This window comes from Cyprinodon tularosa, unplaced genomic scaffold (genome assembly GCF_016077235.1).
Source record: "Cyprinodon tularosa strain WSP-4 unplaced genomic scaffold, ASM1607723v1 ctg1122, whole genome shotgun sequence".
Lineage (NCBI taxonomy): Eukaryota > Metazoa > Chordata > Actinopteri > Cyprinodontiformes > Cyprinodontidae > Cyprinodon > Cyprinodon tularosa.
In genome coordinates, this window is record NW_024037919.1 from 235,771 (window position 1) to 253,845 (window position 18,075).

The 18,075-nt window shown below is 39.7% G+C and overlaps 1 protein-coding gene across 1 annotated transcript; it reads left to right on the plus strand.

The window, feature by feature from the left end:
- The first annotated feature begins 2,198 nt into the window (after positions 1–2,198).
- LOC119793604 (zinc finger protein 501-like) lies at positions 2,199–4,352 on the plus strand. Its single transcript, XM_038300790.1, has 2 exons — positions 2,199–2,253; positions 2,840–4,352. The coding sequence occupies exons 1-2, from the start codon at positions 2,199–2,201 to the stop codon at positions 3,874–3,876; spliced, it is 1,092 nt and encodes a 363-aa protein (XP_038156718.1). The 3' UTR covers positions 3,877–4,352.
- The last annotated feature ends 13,723 nt before the right edge of the window (positions 4,353–18,075 follow it).

Here is an 18,075-nt window from a genome sequence, read left to right on the forward strand (position 1 = left end):
ATATAAGTTATAACTATTTTTCCTTAGTAACTTTACTCTGTTGATGTTTATATATGAAGAGTACATTGTCGGAATTGTTAATGATGTATTTACTGAAAATAAACATTAAATGTTTTGAAATTGAGTAATGGGTGCTGCTTGTTGTCGTTGTAGCATATGTTACAGTAAACCCAAAATGTTGTACCGACTTTTCCTTTTAAAGGTTATGCAAGAGATAACCACAACAGCTAACCACTAAAATGACTATTAATCAGTCTGTATCACACAAAGATGCTATGTGACGGAATAATTGTTTTTAATTCAGGATAACTTGCTTTTCTGCTACATTATCGGTTCTGGCTAAAACTAGGTCTTACATGTGAGGGAAAACTTTTCAGGGAATTTATGTGTGAAATATTTAAAGTGTGAAAACACCTCCTTTGTTAAAATGTAGCTTCATATCATTAATTATTTTAGTTCATGGTTTTGTGCCATGCAGCCTTGAGATAAACATGAGCATGGATGAAACATTGAATATGTTGGGACAACAATTTGAACCTGCTATTTAAATAGTAGTTAAGCAACAGACAACATTTTTCAAACTTTGATTAAAAAAGAGGTGAAGCCAACTTTTACACGACCGCAAAGAAAAAACTTCAACTCTAAAAAGCAATTTTTGACTTCAAAAAAACTAATTTAGAGCTAAGAACATGACCTCTTTTTAAAGAAAAGAGATCATACATTAAATATCACAGGAGATTTGTCTTTTTTCATCATCTGGCGCATGCTCTCTAACATCTCCAAGGGACTCAAAGGGGAGCGGCCGGGGGCCACAGTGGGGACTGTAGGCTTTGCTTTGTGCAAGTGGTCTGGAGCGCAGCGGGGCGGAGCGCAAAACGTGTTGCACAATGCTTGCAGTTGCACTTTTATCCACAACTTTCTTTCCGCCGTCATCGTAGGTCACTCTAAATGCAAAGTGGTCCCATACAGCAGACCTATAAAGTGCTGCTGGCGGGTCTTCCAACTCCTGGCTTTGGTCGCAGTACCGCCACCTTCTGCTCTGGAGTGTAAACGCTTCGCCTATGAGAAAAAGGAGCAGCGCATGTACCGAACGAAACACATGCGAACCGAACAGAGACAGTCGAACCGAACGGTTCGGACGGTTTTCATGAATCGTCCCATCCCTTATATATATATATATATATATATATATATATATATATATATATATATATATATATATATATATATATATATATATATATATAGTTGTTGGTCAAAGAAATTGGAAATAATCCCAATGGCAGTGAGTCAGTGTTGACTAAATCTGAGGAGGCGAAGCGATTACACTCCAGACCAGAAGGTGGAGGTATTGCGACCAAAGGCAACCACCAGTTTGAGGTGTTTGGATCACAAAGAAGAACCTTTTTGAGACGCAGAACAAATGAAAAGATGCTAGAGGAATGCCTGATGCCTTCTGTTAAGCATGGTGGATGTAATGTGATGGTCTGGGGTTGCTTTGGTGCTAGTAAGGTGGGAGATTTGTACAGTATAAAATGGATTCTGAATAAGAAGGCTATCACTCCATTTTGCAACGCCATGCCATACCCAGTGGACAGCGCTTGATTGGAGCCAATTTCATCCTACAGCAGGACAACGACCCTAAACACACCTCCAAATTGAGCAAGAACTATTCAGAGCAGAAGCAGGCAGCTGGTATTCTATCGGTAAGGGAGTGGCCAGCGCAGTCACCAGATCTGAACCCCATTGAGTTGTTGTGGGAGCAGCTTGACCGTATGGTATGCAAGAAGGGCCCATGCAACCAATCCAACTTGTGGGAGCTGCTTCTGGAAGCGTGCGGTGCAATTTCTCCAGATTACCTCAACAAATTAACAACTAGAATGCCAAAGGTCTGCAATGCTGTAATTGCTGTGTGCTCGTCCCCAGTTAGCTATCTTTTCTGCACATGCACACGTTCAGGCGTACATTTGTGGTGAGCAGCGGTTTCAGACAGTCATTGAAGCTCAACTTTCTCACCGCGTTTCTTTCAAAATGGCCTCTTCTGAGGTTGTAAGAGAAAAAATGCCTATGAAGTGCATGAGAAAAGAAAGGCCTCAGCAGAGGTAGATATATCCCAGAATGCTTTGCACGGAGAGCTCTCGTTGCAAAACATTATGGGATTTGCTGTCACAGCGGCCCGCTGTCGACTCTTGACAAAGATGGCGCAGGCACCGTGCGGTGGAGGAGGAATTCGGGACTATCGGGGAGCAAAGAGTAGTGATCATTTGTCCAAACGGTCCGTTAACTGAGTTCACATTGAAGTCCACTATACAGTCCCCGCTCTATATAGCGATTGAGAGATTTAGCGGTTAGGGTGGACGTTCGGACATTTTAAGCTCGTATGAGCTACGGGAACTGCAACTTTTGAACAGACTGTAGGAGTTCTTGATCAAGTGTATTGATGGATTTATTTTATCTTTGTTAAATGCAAAATACATATTTTTTTAAAACTTTGGTATAATCGCTGCTCTAATTAGGTCACTCTGTCAGCTAAAGTTATGTTATGGAGTCTCTACACTCCAGATTAATCGATTACTCAATTAGTTGACGATAATTTTAATAATCGATTAATCACGATTAATCAGATTGATTGTTTCAGCCTTAACATAAATTATCAGAATCACCAAGTCTCAGCTTGTAATGAGATGTTACCGGTGGCCAAGCACGTCAACACTGCTGCATTTTATGTGGTAGAATAAAAAAAAAACAAAAAACTTTTACAATCACTTGGTTTGGTTTCCCATCAGCTTCAACTTTGGTTAATAACTCTTTGTTTTTTCTTCTTTAATTCTTCCTTTAGATCAAGACCAGAACCATCTAGAACCTCCACAGATTAAACAGGAATGGGTAGAACCAGAACTTCCACTGACTGAAGATGCCCTGAACCAACTGGAATGTCCGCAAATCAAACATCTGCAGGAACCAGAGCCTTTACAGATTAATGAAAACCAAAAAGAACCGGTTGGTGTAACTCAGGAGCAACCAGAACTGGCACAGATATCAGACAAACTTAAGGAATCACAGCTGCTCTTCGCCCCAAACTCTGACAGTCTGGTTCAGGTTCTGGCACTTAAGGAAGAGACTTTTATGGACTCTCTGGTTTATCAGCAAACCAAAACAGAATCACAAACTGAGCAGCTCTGCTCCTATCTTGGCTCTGATGCTCAGACCAAAAGCCCAGAAGGCAACGTTTCCATGGTAACCAAAACACCGCCTCAGTTGGACAACGATTCATCTCTGAAATGTGACTTTTGTGAAAAAGTCTTCAACTTCAAAAACAATTTGATTCAGCATCTCAGAACTCACACTGGTGAGAAGCCATACTCCTGTAACACCTGTGGGAAGAGCTTCTCCAAAAGCAGCAACCTAAAGGTTCACATGAGAACCCACACTGGGGAGAAGCCCTACGTCTGTGGGATCTGTGGAAAAGCTCTAAGTTCAAACAGACATCTTTCTGATCACATGGTCACTCACTCCAGGCAGAAACCTTATGCCTGCTCACCATGTGGGAAAATGTTTTCCCATGAGAGCTCCTTCCAGTACCACATGAAGAGCCACAGTGGTGACAAGGCATATTCCTGTGAGACGTGTGGGAAAAGGTTCATTCTCAATTCTAGTCTGCTTAAACACATGAGAACCCACACTGGGGAGAAGCCTTTTTCATGCCCAACATGTGGGAAAAGTTTTACTCAGAGCTGCAATCTGAATGTTCACATGAGAATCCACACAGGGGAGAAACCGTATTCCTGCTCCATCTGTGGAGAGAGGTTCTGTCGTAAGGCAGGTCTGATCCGGCACATCAGAGCACACAGAACCCTCTTACTGAGCAACAGTTAAAGTAAACCTGTGACACTTGGTCTCATTTTTATGAGATTTTTATTTATTAGCTCCCCAAAGGAGCATGTGGTTTCTTCAGGGTCGGCCTGACCCTCTAAAATAAAGTAAAAATAAATAAAATGCCTTCTAAAGTTATGAAATTATTGGATGATATTTCATGATGTGTAACAGATGATTGGATTTGGTGCTGATGCAGCGCACCATTTGGAGCCAAGATTTTTTAAAGGATCCTTCATGATTACTAGGCGATGGCTTGAAACAATGGCGTTCCCACAGGGTTCATCAGCCTGTCAGCAGCTGACATGGTGTGCTCAAAGGTCCTCAACTGTAAAGCTAATCAGGATAGAAAGAAGCCAGCATGTATCCTAAATGAAGGACTGGTCTCTGCGAGGAACCTCCTTTCGGTAGTTTTTTTTAGATTCTTATACTTCTTATATAAAAATGTTTTATAAATTATTGCTTATGCAAATGAGGTGTAATGGATGCATTGTTAAAGGAATAGTACACCCAAAACATGATTAGCCTTCATTTTCTACTCACCCCCATGCTGAACAACACTCTGGAATACTTTTTTGATATCTCAAATGCATCTGGAGATCTGGGAGGCTTCTTGCTGTCTGCTGACATTCAAATAATGGAGGTCTATGGTGCCCGAGGCAGAAAGGTCCATAAAAGTCCACAAAAAACGTGTCAATATTCCTCCATACTGCTCGTCCAATGTATTCCAAGTGTCCTGAGTGGGTAGCGTCCATAATTTACTCGAAACGAAGTCATTTAGAATGTTTTTAGAGCATAAACAGTAGTGTATAGGATTTCCTTAAAGCGCGTTCACGAGTCTACGGAAACCGCGGCAGACCAAACCAGATGAAAGTGCGCATTCAGCTCGGCAAAGAACTCATGCTCTTCCTCAACACTGAAGTCCTCAAACATTTTTCTTTCGTTGTTTCTTTCTTTGCACAGGTAAACAGCACATTTCTTCTTCTACGCTTGCATTATTGGCAGAGCAGACGCTGAATGCGCACTTTTGTCTGGTTTGGTCTGCCGCAGTTTCCGTAGACTCGTGAACGCGCTTTTAGGAAATCCTATACACTACTGTTTATGCTCTAAAAACATTCTAAATGACTTCATTTCGAGTAAATTCTGGACGCTACCCACTCAGGACACTTGGAATACATTGGACGAGCAGTATGGAGGAATATTGACACGTTTTTTGTGGACTTTTATGGACCTTTCTGCCTTGGGCACCATAGACCTCCATTATTTGAATGTCAGCAGACAGCAAGAAGCCTCCCCGATCTCCAGATGCATTTGAGATATCAAAAAAGTACTCCAGGGTGTTGTTCAGCATGGAGGTGAGTAGAAAATGAAGGCTAATCATGTTTTGGGTGTACTATTCCTTTCAATTGAAAATGTCCAATTACGCTTCAAATGTTTAACTGGTTGAAATGCTCCCCCTTCACTGCTGTAATTTAATGCCACAGCAGGACGTTCTGCTGTGAACCAATCATTAATCGGTCTTTGACAGTGTGCGTCACTTCCGCAAAAGCGCAATGCATTTAGGGTAGTTAGCGCCATTTCTGTGGTGAAGAGACAGCAGCAACTAACAACAGAAAACTAACAGAGAGTAGAGGTGTTCTAGTTGCTTCCGTTGGAAAAAATGGGACACTGGTGCTGCGTCAAAGGATGCAACAGTAATTCTAAACAGAAAACAGCAGATGGGGCCTTACGGTTTTTCGTATTCCACACTTGGAAAAAAAAATACGGACCGCAGACAGAGGACTTAACAAAGAGGCGTCGGGCTGCATGGGTCGCTGCTGTAAGAAGGAAAGACATCACGTTTCATAAAATATCTCCTCATGCTCGTGTTTGCTCTCTGCATTTTCAAAAAGGTAAGTCCTTATAAATATACACTAATAGAAATCAACACGCTGAAATGGTTTGCTTATAAAGTTGCAGGAGTTCATGTAAACCTACTGAAACATGCTGTGGAAGAGAAGCGGAAAGTGATGTTTGTTTTGTTTATTTCTTTTTTAGACCGCTAAAATTTAATAAATAATGCATTCTCTGTATATAATCATTTACACAATCTGCAATACAATTTTTTTTAAATGAATAAATATATGTAAATACACTGTACATATAAAAACACTGTACATACCCACTCGTCAGCCAACTCACTGTATTTATTTATCCTGTGCAATCTACTTAAGTATATTATAATCCTTTGTTCGTCTGTAAGCTTTTCAGTTTATTTATTTACCTCTGGCCTTACTAGTCCGATGTACTTGTGCTGTTTCGGTATAGCAAATTTCCCCACTGTGGGACACATAAGGTTATCTTAATTTATTACACATCTAATCTAATGGGCTCTGTTATTTAGGTGCTTTATATAGTGTTTTGAATAGATGTGTAAAACACTAAACCTTTCATCTACTTTGCAGGTCAACCTGCATATGAGATGATGAAGACTGACCCAGACTGGGCTCCATCCCTGCATCTGGGCCACACTGACATCAAACCAACAGACACAGACCGCTCTTTAAGACGTGGTTATCGGGAACAGCTGAAAAAGAATGCCCTGCAAGCAACTGAAACGGGGCTCCATTGGGCTGATGAAATCCTTGAGCAACAGGATGAAGTAACACATGAGGCGACAGAGAACCCTAACCAGCAACAGACTGACACGCAGAAGGCTGCTGAAAACGTTGGCCGGCCAAACACCAAGGATGACACAGAAGGTGGTCGTCAGGAAGGACAGACAGAATGTAACCTGTGTGTGCTCAGGTGTGCAGAGATGAACCATCTTTTGGAAGAAAACAGAGAGCTGCGGCGTGAACTTGATGAGCTGCGGATCTCTGATGGCTCCTTTGGAGACACTAATGAAAAAGTCCAGTACTATACGGGTCTACCAAACTTGGTGACCTTTATGGCTTTGTTTAATTTTCTGCTGCCTCTCATGTCTGCTCAAAATAAAATTCTCAGTCCATTTCAAATGCTTCTGTTAACCTTCATGCGTCTGAGATTGGATCTGCCCTCACAACACCTTGCTTATCTCTTCTGTGTTTCACCAAAGACAGTGTACAGAACATTCAATGAAATGGTGTCATTTTTATATGCAAATCTAAAGCGTGCAATTGTGTGGCCAGATAGAGACACCTTGCACAAAATTATGCCTCATCCGTTTGTGGAGGCCTTTGGACATAGAGTCACAGTGATTAGTGACTGTTTTGAAATTTTCACAGAGAAACCAGCTAATAAATGAATGCCAGATCAAGTACTGTTTCAACTTTCTTCTTCTTTTTTATTCTTCTTTTCACACAAATAGAATTTTGCTTTTTTTAAAGTTACTTTTGAAAAATAACAGCAAAACAAATATAAGTTTCACCGTCACTTCAAATATTAACAATGTTTCTGAAGTTGTAAAAATGTGTGTACAATAAAGAGTGGAGTTTGAAATTTGAAACAAGCGTTGTTATTATCTTTTCAATCAAGCAGAGAATTTATGAAAATGCAATACAAAATCTCAAATACATAAATAATGCAGAACAGTGCAAAGCTTCAAATGTTTTACTTTGTCTTCCTCCCTCGTATATAGCAGATTGCTCTTTAGATTAAATTAGACGATTTTCATTTTCCCTGGACTTGTTTTCACTGTGGTCTTCCGTAGAGATATGACCTAACAGGTGATATCTGTGAAGAAGACTGCAGATCCCAGTGAAAACAGGCCTGGGTAAAGTGAACAGCAAATACAGTGTGCAACTTATCAATGTGCAAAAATTCTGACAAGTTTTTCCGTTCAGTCTGATGAGCAGCACAAACTACTCTAATAACTGCAGCGATCTGTGCAACTGCCCACAACATCTGCCTTGTCACTGTAATAATAATATATAATATCGTTCCCTAGCAGCTTTAGAAAGTTTGACTGGGTAGGGTATCCGTTCAGTTTTCTTGTTCTTTTCCATTTAACTGATAATCCTAGCTGCTGGCTTGCAGCGCTCTCCTCTTGTTTTCTGCTGTTTTGTTTTTCTTCCGCTCACCACAAAAATGGCGCTAGGGGGCGTGTCAGTCACGTGGCTGACAAAGACCGATATACAGAGAAGCACTTTAAACCTTCTGTTATGTAAGGTAGAGGATCTGTAGTACTGTGAATGTTTTTCTCTTAGTCTGTTCATTATGAACTCTTTACACTTAGTAATGATTCAGTGTTTAGATCAATGAACCAAAGGCAGGTTATTATTAATATTGTGATATTGGAACATGAATGTTTTTAGTAAGAATATTTTTTAACTTTAACAAAAAAATAAAATAAATTTAAAAATGTTTTCTTTGTGATAAAGAATGTTTTTGTTTCTGAGCCTCCTGGGTGGAAGGCTCAATGATAGACTGATAAGAGCTGCAGTAATATTGATAACCTATTTAATGCATACAATGATATACGGTATACAATATTAGGTTTTATATGAATTGTTGATTTTTCATTTGGGCACATGTTTGTATATTTAATTTTAAATCTAAAAATAGAGAAACAAATGTTCTAATTTGGTCGTTTTTAGAATAAATCAGCTTTGACTTGAGTAAAAGTGTGAAGTTGCGTGTGTGTGTGTGTGTGTGTGTGTGTATATAGTATATCTATATAGGTATTCCTTTAGAATAAAACATACTACAGCCCGATTACATCACATAAAATTCAGTTCTTTGGAAGCCACAGGGCCCACAAGTTCATCTAAGAGATATTATAATGTGGGTTTTATTTTGTTTGATTGACTTTTCATTGTCTATAGACCTGGTTTAATGTCTCCAAAGAACCTCAGACTTAAAGGAGCTCTAAGTGATTTATTCTGGGAAAATCCTGAATAAAAAAATCTAAAAATTTTGAGATTTTCCCTATAGTTTTTTCTATAAGATATATTGGACCATGTTTTTCTGATAAAACGTTATTTCTGATAAGATATTTAAGATAAGATAAGAAGATATTGGACCTTTGAGAATTGTCATGACATGATAACAGCATGGATCACATACTTATATGACCCTTTTTGTAGTTTTTAATGTTAGAGAAGGCTTGATCAAGTGATATTACTCAAATGGTGAAAAGCATATAAGTATAAGAACAAATGAGCAATTTATAATGAACTATTGGGTAACATATACTTTAAACATAAGTGAATAGAAGCCGAGTATTTCTTTCAGCTTGCTTATATCAGACATTTTACTGTAGATGCAGGCTGATGTATTCTGATATTTATTTGACTGATTTCTGACTGTTTTACAACATCAGTTTGGGATCGTATAATCTGGAAAAGTGTCTACGAAATGTATTAGAAGAAAAGAAAGGCCTCAGAAGAGGCAGATGCATCCCAGAATGCTTTACGAGGAGAGCTCTCACCGCAAAGAAGATGATCTTCCTTAAAGTAAGAAATGTTAGTAGGGAGGATTTTAGTGAGACCAGGAGAGTCAGAAGCACAGAAGAAAGAAAAGGAGAGAACTGATTGGCTGATCCACCACCGAAACATAGCAAGAAATGAAAACATACATTTCTATAACAATCATGTAATTTTTAATATGAAGATAAGTTAAACTTTACCATCTGCATGGAGCGAAATTATGTGGTTTCAGCAGCCAGAAGTGTGACTCTAATAAAAATGGTTTTATTGAGAATACAAAATATAAGATAACATTGCTTATAGTTTAGAATTGGAAATATATACAAGCTATAGAGCACAGAGTAATTTTAATATCATTCACAAAAAGGGAAATCCTCACAATAATAAAGACTTCAAAAGATCTTAAGTTGCAGAAAAATGTGCCCATAAATACACACTCAGATTATATCAAATATAATAATCTCAACTCCTGTTGCATATAAGAAAGATGTAGATGAGGAGAGAAAATATTTGTTCTACTGTTCATTTTGATATTACTTACAGCCTAAATGTTCATCTCCAAAATTCTCTTCTTCTTCTTCTTCTGTGATGCTCTGTTTTCTCTGGCTTTGATTGCAGCGCTTATTCCAGGTTGGTTCTGAAAGTCAGAACAAACACATTTAAACACATCCTCCTCTTCGCACCATGATTATAGAAAACCGATGTAGTTCTCAGCTCTCCTGTACTCTCCTCCCAGAGTTGTGTGGACTGCAGTACTGCTCTTCTGTCCAGTTTGGAGTTTTGCTACCTTTTATTGTTTGTTGTCTTATTCAATGAAACCTCCTAACAGTCGATTAATCTTAATCACTTCAAGCTAAAACTGCTTGATTGGAAATTAGGAGCTCTGAGAGACTGTGGATATTGAGGATTACAGTTTCTAATTTGTCAAACTCAAATCTCCCTGTAATCATTTGTCCTCTCAGGGTCTGGGTGTTTCCAGTGTCCATTCAGCTGTGAGCATAAAAGTCACAGAAAGTGTAAAATAGAAAGCTTAATATTTTTATATATATATATATATATATATATATATATATATATATATATATATATATATATATATATATATATATATATATATATATATATATATATATATATATATATATATATATATATATATATATATATATATATATATATATATATATATATAACTACTGTTTTATTTTTATATAAGCAGTGGATGCTCTGAAAACAACCAATAAAGGTTGAGAAACTTGAAGTAGGGGGAATAAAAAATGTTTTATCTGAACACACTTTAAAACCCTATGTTGGTGATTCACGGCCAGTAGATGGCAGTAGTGCCAGTAGATGGCAGTAGTCTCCAGTATAAATAATGACAATTTATCAAGATGAAATAAGGAAACTGTGGAAGTTATGGTTTTATTTCCCTATTTATATTTATTCATATAAAAACACTAAAAATAAGTGTAATAAAGACACATTAATTATTGTAAGAAGACTAATACAGTTATACTGCTGGTAAAAATGGGATTGGCCTCATTACTGCAGCATCAGGCCATGATCTTTTTTCATCCATATTTAATGTATGTTTTATATTTATACACTCAGATTTAACCCGAGTGCTGGTTATCCATATTTATTTATGTTTCTATTGAACTCTGCACTCAGGTACCCTTTCCCTTTTTATTACACCTGTGCTGAATATTAATGACATTTATTCATCAAGTTTATATCGATAATACAAGATTTACCTCATGAGTTTTAAGCTATGTCACTAAGTAAAACAGATATATATGTCATGATCTGGCCTGTTTGCTCCTCCCTAATTGGTAATTCCTTTCACCTGTCGTTTTACCTCCCTGCCTCAATTCTAATTTATTCCTCTCACCTGTTTCCTCTGGTTTATTATCAGTTCAGCCTGAGCATTCAGTGCCAGATCATTAACTGTTTTTCTGTTAGTCTGTCTGTTCAGTTTATTTTCTTGGTTTATGTCCTGGATCCTGGCGGCCAGTGGAAAGGGGGTTTTGTGTCTGTCTCGTCTCCTGATCGTCCACTGTTCCTCCCCCGTGGAGTCCTCGGGGTTTTTGGCTCAATATGGGGGAGGTTCAGTTTTTATCCAGTAAGCCTGGCTCCAGGGAGGGGACCAGTTTAAAGTCCTGCTTCAAGTTCCGGTTCCACGTCCTGTCTCTGCTACCCTCTTCCACTGCTGTCAGCTTTAGTGCAAACTAGAAGACAAAGACAAAGCATCTCTAGACTAAAAGTTTTGATGAGGTGAAGCACATGCGAGTCCGTTCCTTGTTCCGACTGAAGAGACTCCAGAATGAGTGAGATTTATGACAATAATTTGGCTGATACAACAGTGGACACAGGGAATGTAAATAACAGCTGGAATGATTAATTTACTTCAAAAAGTGACACGCTGAGCAGGATGGGTGCAGCATGACAAGTGGGAAGGTGAATATATGGAGTCAGATTTCATTATCAGTGGAATTACTCTCTTCTCTGTTATTATGATAGTGATGAAGACCAGCAATAAGGTTTCTGAACTCACCAACTTACCATCCACTGACTCGTGATTGTATACCTCTCTCTCAAACCTAATGTGGATTTAGAGATTAATATTGTTTAATAGTGTATTTTCTACAGTATTACTGAGCGCCACTCACCTCGACCTTCTATATCCAGTTCACATTGATCCCTGCATCTCCTTGGATACAGTCCAAAATACCCCCACTTGTCTATCCAGAGGGATAAGGGCTGAGGGGTTCAGAAACCATGAGAAACATTATTTGAAGTGAGGCTCTTGACAGCACCGAGCTCTGGGGAAACAAAGCTACACTGCCTGATCCTGTCTGCTCCTGTGCGTGACCACCTGGTCACACTTCTGGTCCCAGTCAGACTCTGAACCCTCCTGGGAGTCTGTGGATGCCTGGAAGTCTGGATCCTGCCATCCTGTTTCTGTTCCTGCCTGATCTTGATCCTGCCTGTTCTGTCTGTTCCTGTCTGTTCTGGATCCCTGACCAGGATCGGCTTACAGCATGACCTCTGGGACTGCAGCACTGGGGACATTCTTGGTCTGGGCTGTTAAACCAGGTAAGTGACCAACTCAGATAATCTTCTGTCAGATGATCGTGGTCACTTACCTGTGTTTCTCCCACTACAGAGTGTCTGAGATTGGGCGGTGCCCCGCCCCCCCGCCTGCAGTGTCCGCGAGCCACAGCTCTGCTTTTGTTTAGTTTTATTTAATAAACATTTGAACTTTCCTACTGACTGTCTCTCCTTGAATACTGGGTCCATCTGTCCTCTGTCCCATGACAATATATATAGCTGATCTATATACACTATATTGCCAAAAGTATTTGCTCACCCATCCAAATTATTGGAATCAGGTGTTCCAATCACTTCCATGGCCACAGGTGTATAAATTCAAGCACCTAGGCATGCAGACTGTTTTTACAAACATTTGTGAAAGAATGGGTCGCTCTCAGGAGCTCAGTGAATTCCAGCGTGGAACTGTGATAGGATGCCACCTGTGCAACAAATCCAGTCGTGAAATTTCCTCGCTCCTAAATATTCCACAGTCAACTGTCAGCTGTATTATAAGAAAATGGAAGTGTTTGGGAACGACAGCAACTCAGCCACGAAGTGGTAGGCCACGTAAACTGACGGAGCGGGGTCAGCGGATGCTGAAGCGCATAGTGCGAAGAGGTCGCCAACTTTCTGCAGAGTCAATCACTACAGACCTCCAAACTTCATGTGGCCTTCAGATTAGCTCAAGAACAGTGCGCAGAGAGCTTCATGGAATGGGTTTCCATGGTCGAGCAGCTGCATCCAAGCCATACATCACCAAGTGCAATGCAAAGCGTCGGATGCGGTGGTGTAAAGCACGCCGCCACTGGACTCTAGAGCAGTGGAGACGCGTTCTCTGGAGTGACGAATCGCGCTTCTCCATCTGGCAATCTGATGGACGGGTCTGGGTTTGGCGGTTGCCAGGAGAACGGTACTTGTCTGACTGCATTGTGCCAAGTGTAAAGTTTGGTGGAGGGGGGATTATGGTGTGGGGTTGTTTTTCAGGAGCTGGGCTTGGCCCCTTAGTTCCAGTGAAAGGAACTCTGAATGCTTCAGCATACCAAGACATTTTGGACAATTCCATGCTCCCAACTTTGTGGGAACAGTTTGGAGCTGGCCCCTTCCTCTTCCAACATGACTGTGCACCAGTGCACAAAGCAAGGTCCATAAAGACATGGATGACAGAGTCTGGTGTGGATGAACTTGACTGGCCTGCACAGAGTCCTGACCTCAACCCGATAGAACACCTTTGGGATGAATTAGAGCGGAGACTGAGAGCCAGGCCTTCTCGTCCAACATCAGTGTGCGACCTCACAAATGCGCTTCTGGAAGAATGGTCAAAAATTCCCATAAACACACTCCTAAACCTTGTGGACAGCCTTCCCAGAAGAGTTGAAGCTGTTCTAGCTGCAAAGGGTGGACCGACGTCATATTGAACCCTATGGATTAGGAACGGGATGTCACTTAAGCTCATATGTGAGTCAAGGCAGGTGAGCAAATACTTTTGGCAATATAGTGTATATATATATATATATATATATATATATATTTTTTTTTTTTTTTTTTTTTTTTTTTTTTTTGCATCAACTATAGGTCAGATGCAACACAATGGCACAAAATTCAGGTTGTAATTCAAAAGCTGCATTTTTCCGTCATTTCCAGTCCAATAACAGATAACAGTCTGTGTTCCTAAATTCAGCTCCAAGCTGAATGTGTTTGTGGGAACATGAATGTTTTTTAGTGTTTCTGCATCATGTGAGGCAGATTTTTTCCATCTGCTGTCAGATTCAAATCCAGACGATGAAACCATCCAGCAGCTGGAGCTGAGCTGTCAATCAGCAGCAGCAGTCTGATCTGTGGGCTGCAGGGGCTGATGGGAGCTTTGAGGAGCTGTTAGAAACCACGTGGCCCTCGTCTGATCTAGCAGCTCGTCCTTGTTTGGCCTCAGCTGCATCAGAGCGCCACTTCTCCCCAGGTTCACCAGAGGAAACACCACTGCACAAAATGCTTTTCCTCCCAGCTGCTGCTCTGTGCTGTCTGTGTTCAGGTGAGTGTTTCCAGCCAATCAGGAGCCAACAAAGTCCACCTGGAACAAACACTGTCCCACTAACCTTCATCTGTCTGTCTGTGTCTCTACAGCGCTGGCTGCCATGGCAACGCAGCTTAGCCAGTAGGATTTAACTCTGACCAGGAGAGTCAGTGACAGCGTCTCCCTCAGCTGTGGAGGAACTGATCAGTGTGGTGATAATGTTGTAACCTGGTACCAGAAGAAAGGAAAAGAAACATTCAGACCAATTCTTTATATCACCAGTGATGGTAGCACACAGAAACCTTTCAGTCATCCTCAGCAAAATGATTTCTCAGCTGAGAGAAATCAGAAAAGCTGTACATTGAAGTTAAATCCTGTTAAAGTTAGTCATTCAGCCTCCTACTACTGCGGCTGTAGGAAGTCTGGTTCCCACAGTGAGAAATGATCCCTGCAGCCTGAACAAAAACCTCCAGATGAACAGATGTCAAACAGTGTTTGTGACAAGAAGAGAGCAGTAAACCACAGCCCAGGTTCACTGGTTTCACCTCCATCTCAGAGACTCACTGAGATCAGGGAAATACTTTATTCCTTAAAAGTCCAGTAGGAGATCTTTTCTGACACATTTTTTACCATGTGGCTTAAAGATCTACCCACAGCCACTTAGCAAGCAGTGAAATAGAAGGTCTTTAAGTGAAACAAAAAAATAGTCCCTGCTAAAGTGAGAAATCAATGAAAAACCCCAACCAATCACAAAAGATGGTCTGTTGTACACAATTGGTTCCTGACATGTTAATTTAGGCGTTAATAAACTGTTTCAGAGGAGTGATCATAGTGCTCTGCATCATCACTGCTCAGACGCTCCTGCTGCTCTAGACGCGCTGCAGACAGCATGCGTGTTCATGTGTTTTGAAGGCGTGGTTTCGAGGGATGGTCTGAAGGGAGAGGATGGTTTTGGATGTTCAAAAATATAGTTTGCTGGAACCGTTTCTCCAACATCTCCTACAACACCTTTAATGATTAATATTTACCAGTCTAATTCATAAACAGAAAAGAATAGGAATTCAGCTAAAAGTTTCTAAATATCACAGAAACAGCCTTTTCATAAGTGTCTAAGACATTAATCTGATAAACCATTGGTCCATCCTGAAGCTTTCATATAAAAGTTGAATGGTCGTTTAGATGAAAACATTTTAAACAAATCTCTTCTTTGAACAATTTTCAATAGCTAACTTCCGTTTTGTGGCATGTCCACATTCTATGGTATTTGCTCAGGGGGCATCTTTAGGATCCTCTATTTGGGTCTGTCTTGGTGCATGTGCAACACACGCACAAGAACATTTTAGTTCAAGGGCAGTGTGCAAAGAGCTTACCTTAGTTATAAAACAGTCTTGTGTTAGTCTAACACAAAAATAAGACTCCACTCAGCATCTCCTTCCTGGCTCTTTAGGATAAAACCATCCTGTTCCATATTTCTCATGAATCTTGCAAGATGGATTTTAGCTATTTTAAATATGGTGGCCAGGGCCTGAAGTTAACTTTTGCCAGGTAAATTGTGAAATCCACCAGCTACAGATGTTTATTAACAGCTAAAACAAAGGTCAACATCTCAGTAGAGGCTTTAAGATGGTTCTTAAAACTGTACAGAATGAACATTAAAGTGCTATCTGGTCATTAACCAACTTAGTCTCATTTATGACTAGATCATAAATGACAACTGTATCTGACCTGGTGTGACAAGAAGTACAAACCGCCAATAATCTCACTGATGGTCTCATTTATTTAGTCAACACCCCCTGTGGCTTTTTCTTCTGCCTTAGTGTGCATATGCTCACTGTTCAAAGACAACTGGGAAGAAAAAATTTACTAATTGATTTTTAATGCAGATTGGCAAGCAACCAGTTTCACCACCAACCAGTAAGGGGTTTGGACCAGGACTAACAAGCTAAAAAACTAAGAAAAGAAAAAAAGATCCTCCTCAATAACCAGTCCATTTCCATCTGTCCTATAATCCTATATTGAGTTGTGAGCATTAGAGTCACCATATCACCCTTTCATTTAAATGTAATACTATCTCACCCAATGAATTTACAGATAATTACTTGCAGGGATTATAAAATGCATCATGTTAAACTTACTTTGTCCATAATTCAACAGTGTTTTGCTAGAAGTCTATATTGCAACCCTGTCTTTAAAAACATCCACCTCTATTACCCTCCTTTCTATCCCTTTGATGGCCATTAATAACAAAGTTTAATGTAGGTGTTAACCATGTTTCCTGAATGTCATTTCAGGTTTTATCATAAACTTTTGTATGAATCATTTTAACTCTTGACCATTTCCTACAATACCTCTAGTGTTCCAATGCATCAGTAACATCCTGCCTAGTCACCTGACCCTGAACGTTTGCCATCTGCTTCAATTTCTGCTTTGATCTTTTCTCAAGAAATATTCCTCATCCCTAGAAATTTAAATTTTCTTTTAAATGATCTTGATTTTATCAGTTTTATGTTTGACTTGGCCCGGGCAATTAGTAACATAGGCAATGAACAAAATGAGTTTACTGGATTATTTTTTCTTACCCTGCTGCTCAGGTTCTTGTGTATTAATATTTAAATGTCTCCATTAGTTTTCTTATGTTGTTCTTAAACCTTCTTTGCTGCCTCACCGTAGCTTAGGTTGTTTGTTCTTTTCACCTTTTCAACCTCCACTGCTCTCTTCCTGAATTCACAGCCTCCATGCCATGTGTTGCAGCATTTTTCCTGAGCTCCTTCAGTATATTCCTGTATTTTGTGCTCCCATCTACATGTCACACATTTCCATTTTTCCCCTACATACTGCAGCAATGTTTCCATACAGCTCATATATTCTATACATATAAATTTGAATATGTATAAATTTCTGTCAACTCTCATTTTTTTATCATTTTCTGTAACTCTTGATGCTACTAACTTCCACATTTTAAATATTACATTTTATTTTTTTTAAAGTCTTAATGTAGTGGAATGCCATGAAAACTCCTTTATTTGTGGGATTCCACCTCTATATTCTCCTACAACGTTTGTAGTTTACACTTTTTTCTTACAAATAGTTTCAATGAATCTAACTTTGCCTTTTTGATACTCTGATTTGTAAACAATTATCAAATTGCATCTCTTAATGTTGTTACTATTTCAACCTTCCATCCATCCATCCATCCATCCATCCATCCATCCATCCATCCATCCATCCATCCATCCATCCATCCATCCATCCATCCATCCATCCATCCACCCATCCATCCATCCATCCATCCATCCATCCATCCATCCATCCATCCATCCATCCATCCATCCATCCATCCATCCATCCATCCATCTTCCGCTAGCGACAGTGTTCCAGCTATCATCATCATCATCATCTACAGCCTGAGTTGCCCTCTTAACCAGTCACAACCGCCCATATTTTCACCACATTTTGTTTTAAAAAATCCAAGACAAAAGAGAGGCTATGGATTGGTCAACAACACAGCACTTGCTCCGTGATGTATGTTGTCTTTTAACCAGTGGCGGCAGGGAAAGCAGAATAAAGCATTATGTAGCACTATGGGTTAAGCTTCACAATGTTATAAACGGTTAGTAGCACCAGAAGATTGGGTCGTAATGGAGTGTGAGAGGTGAACTAAGACCAACACCAAATATAAAGGTTTAAATTGAAAATATATTAATATTCAAAAGA

Bases quoted from the DNA above. Each gene is read 5' to 3' on its own strand.
- LOC119793604 (XM_038300790.1), top strand. From the start codon at position 2,199: ATGGCGCAGGCACCGTGCGGTGGAGGAGGAATTCGGGACTATCGGGGA. The intron at 2,254-2,839 runs GTAGTGATCATT...TTCTTCCTTTAG, and splicing joins GGACTATCGGGGAGCAAAGA to ATCAAGACCAGAACCATCTA.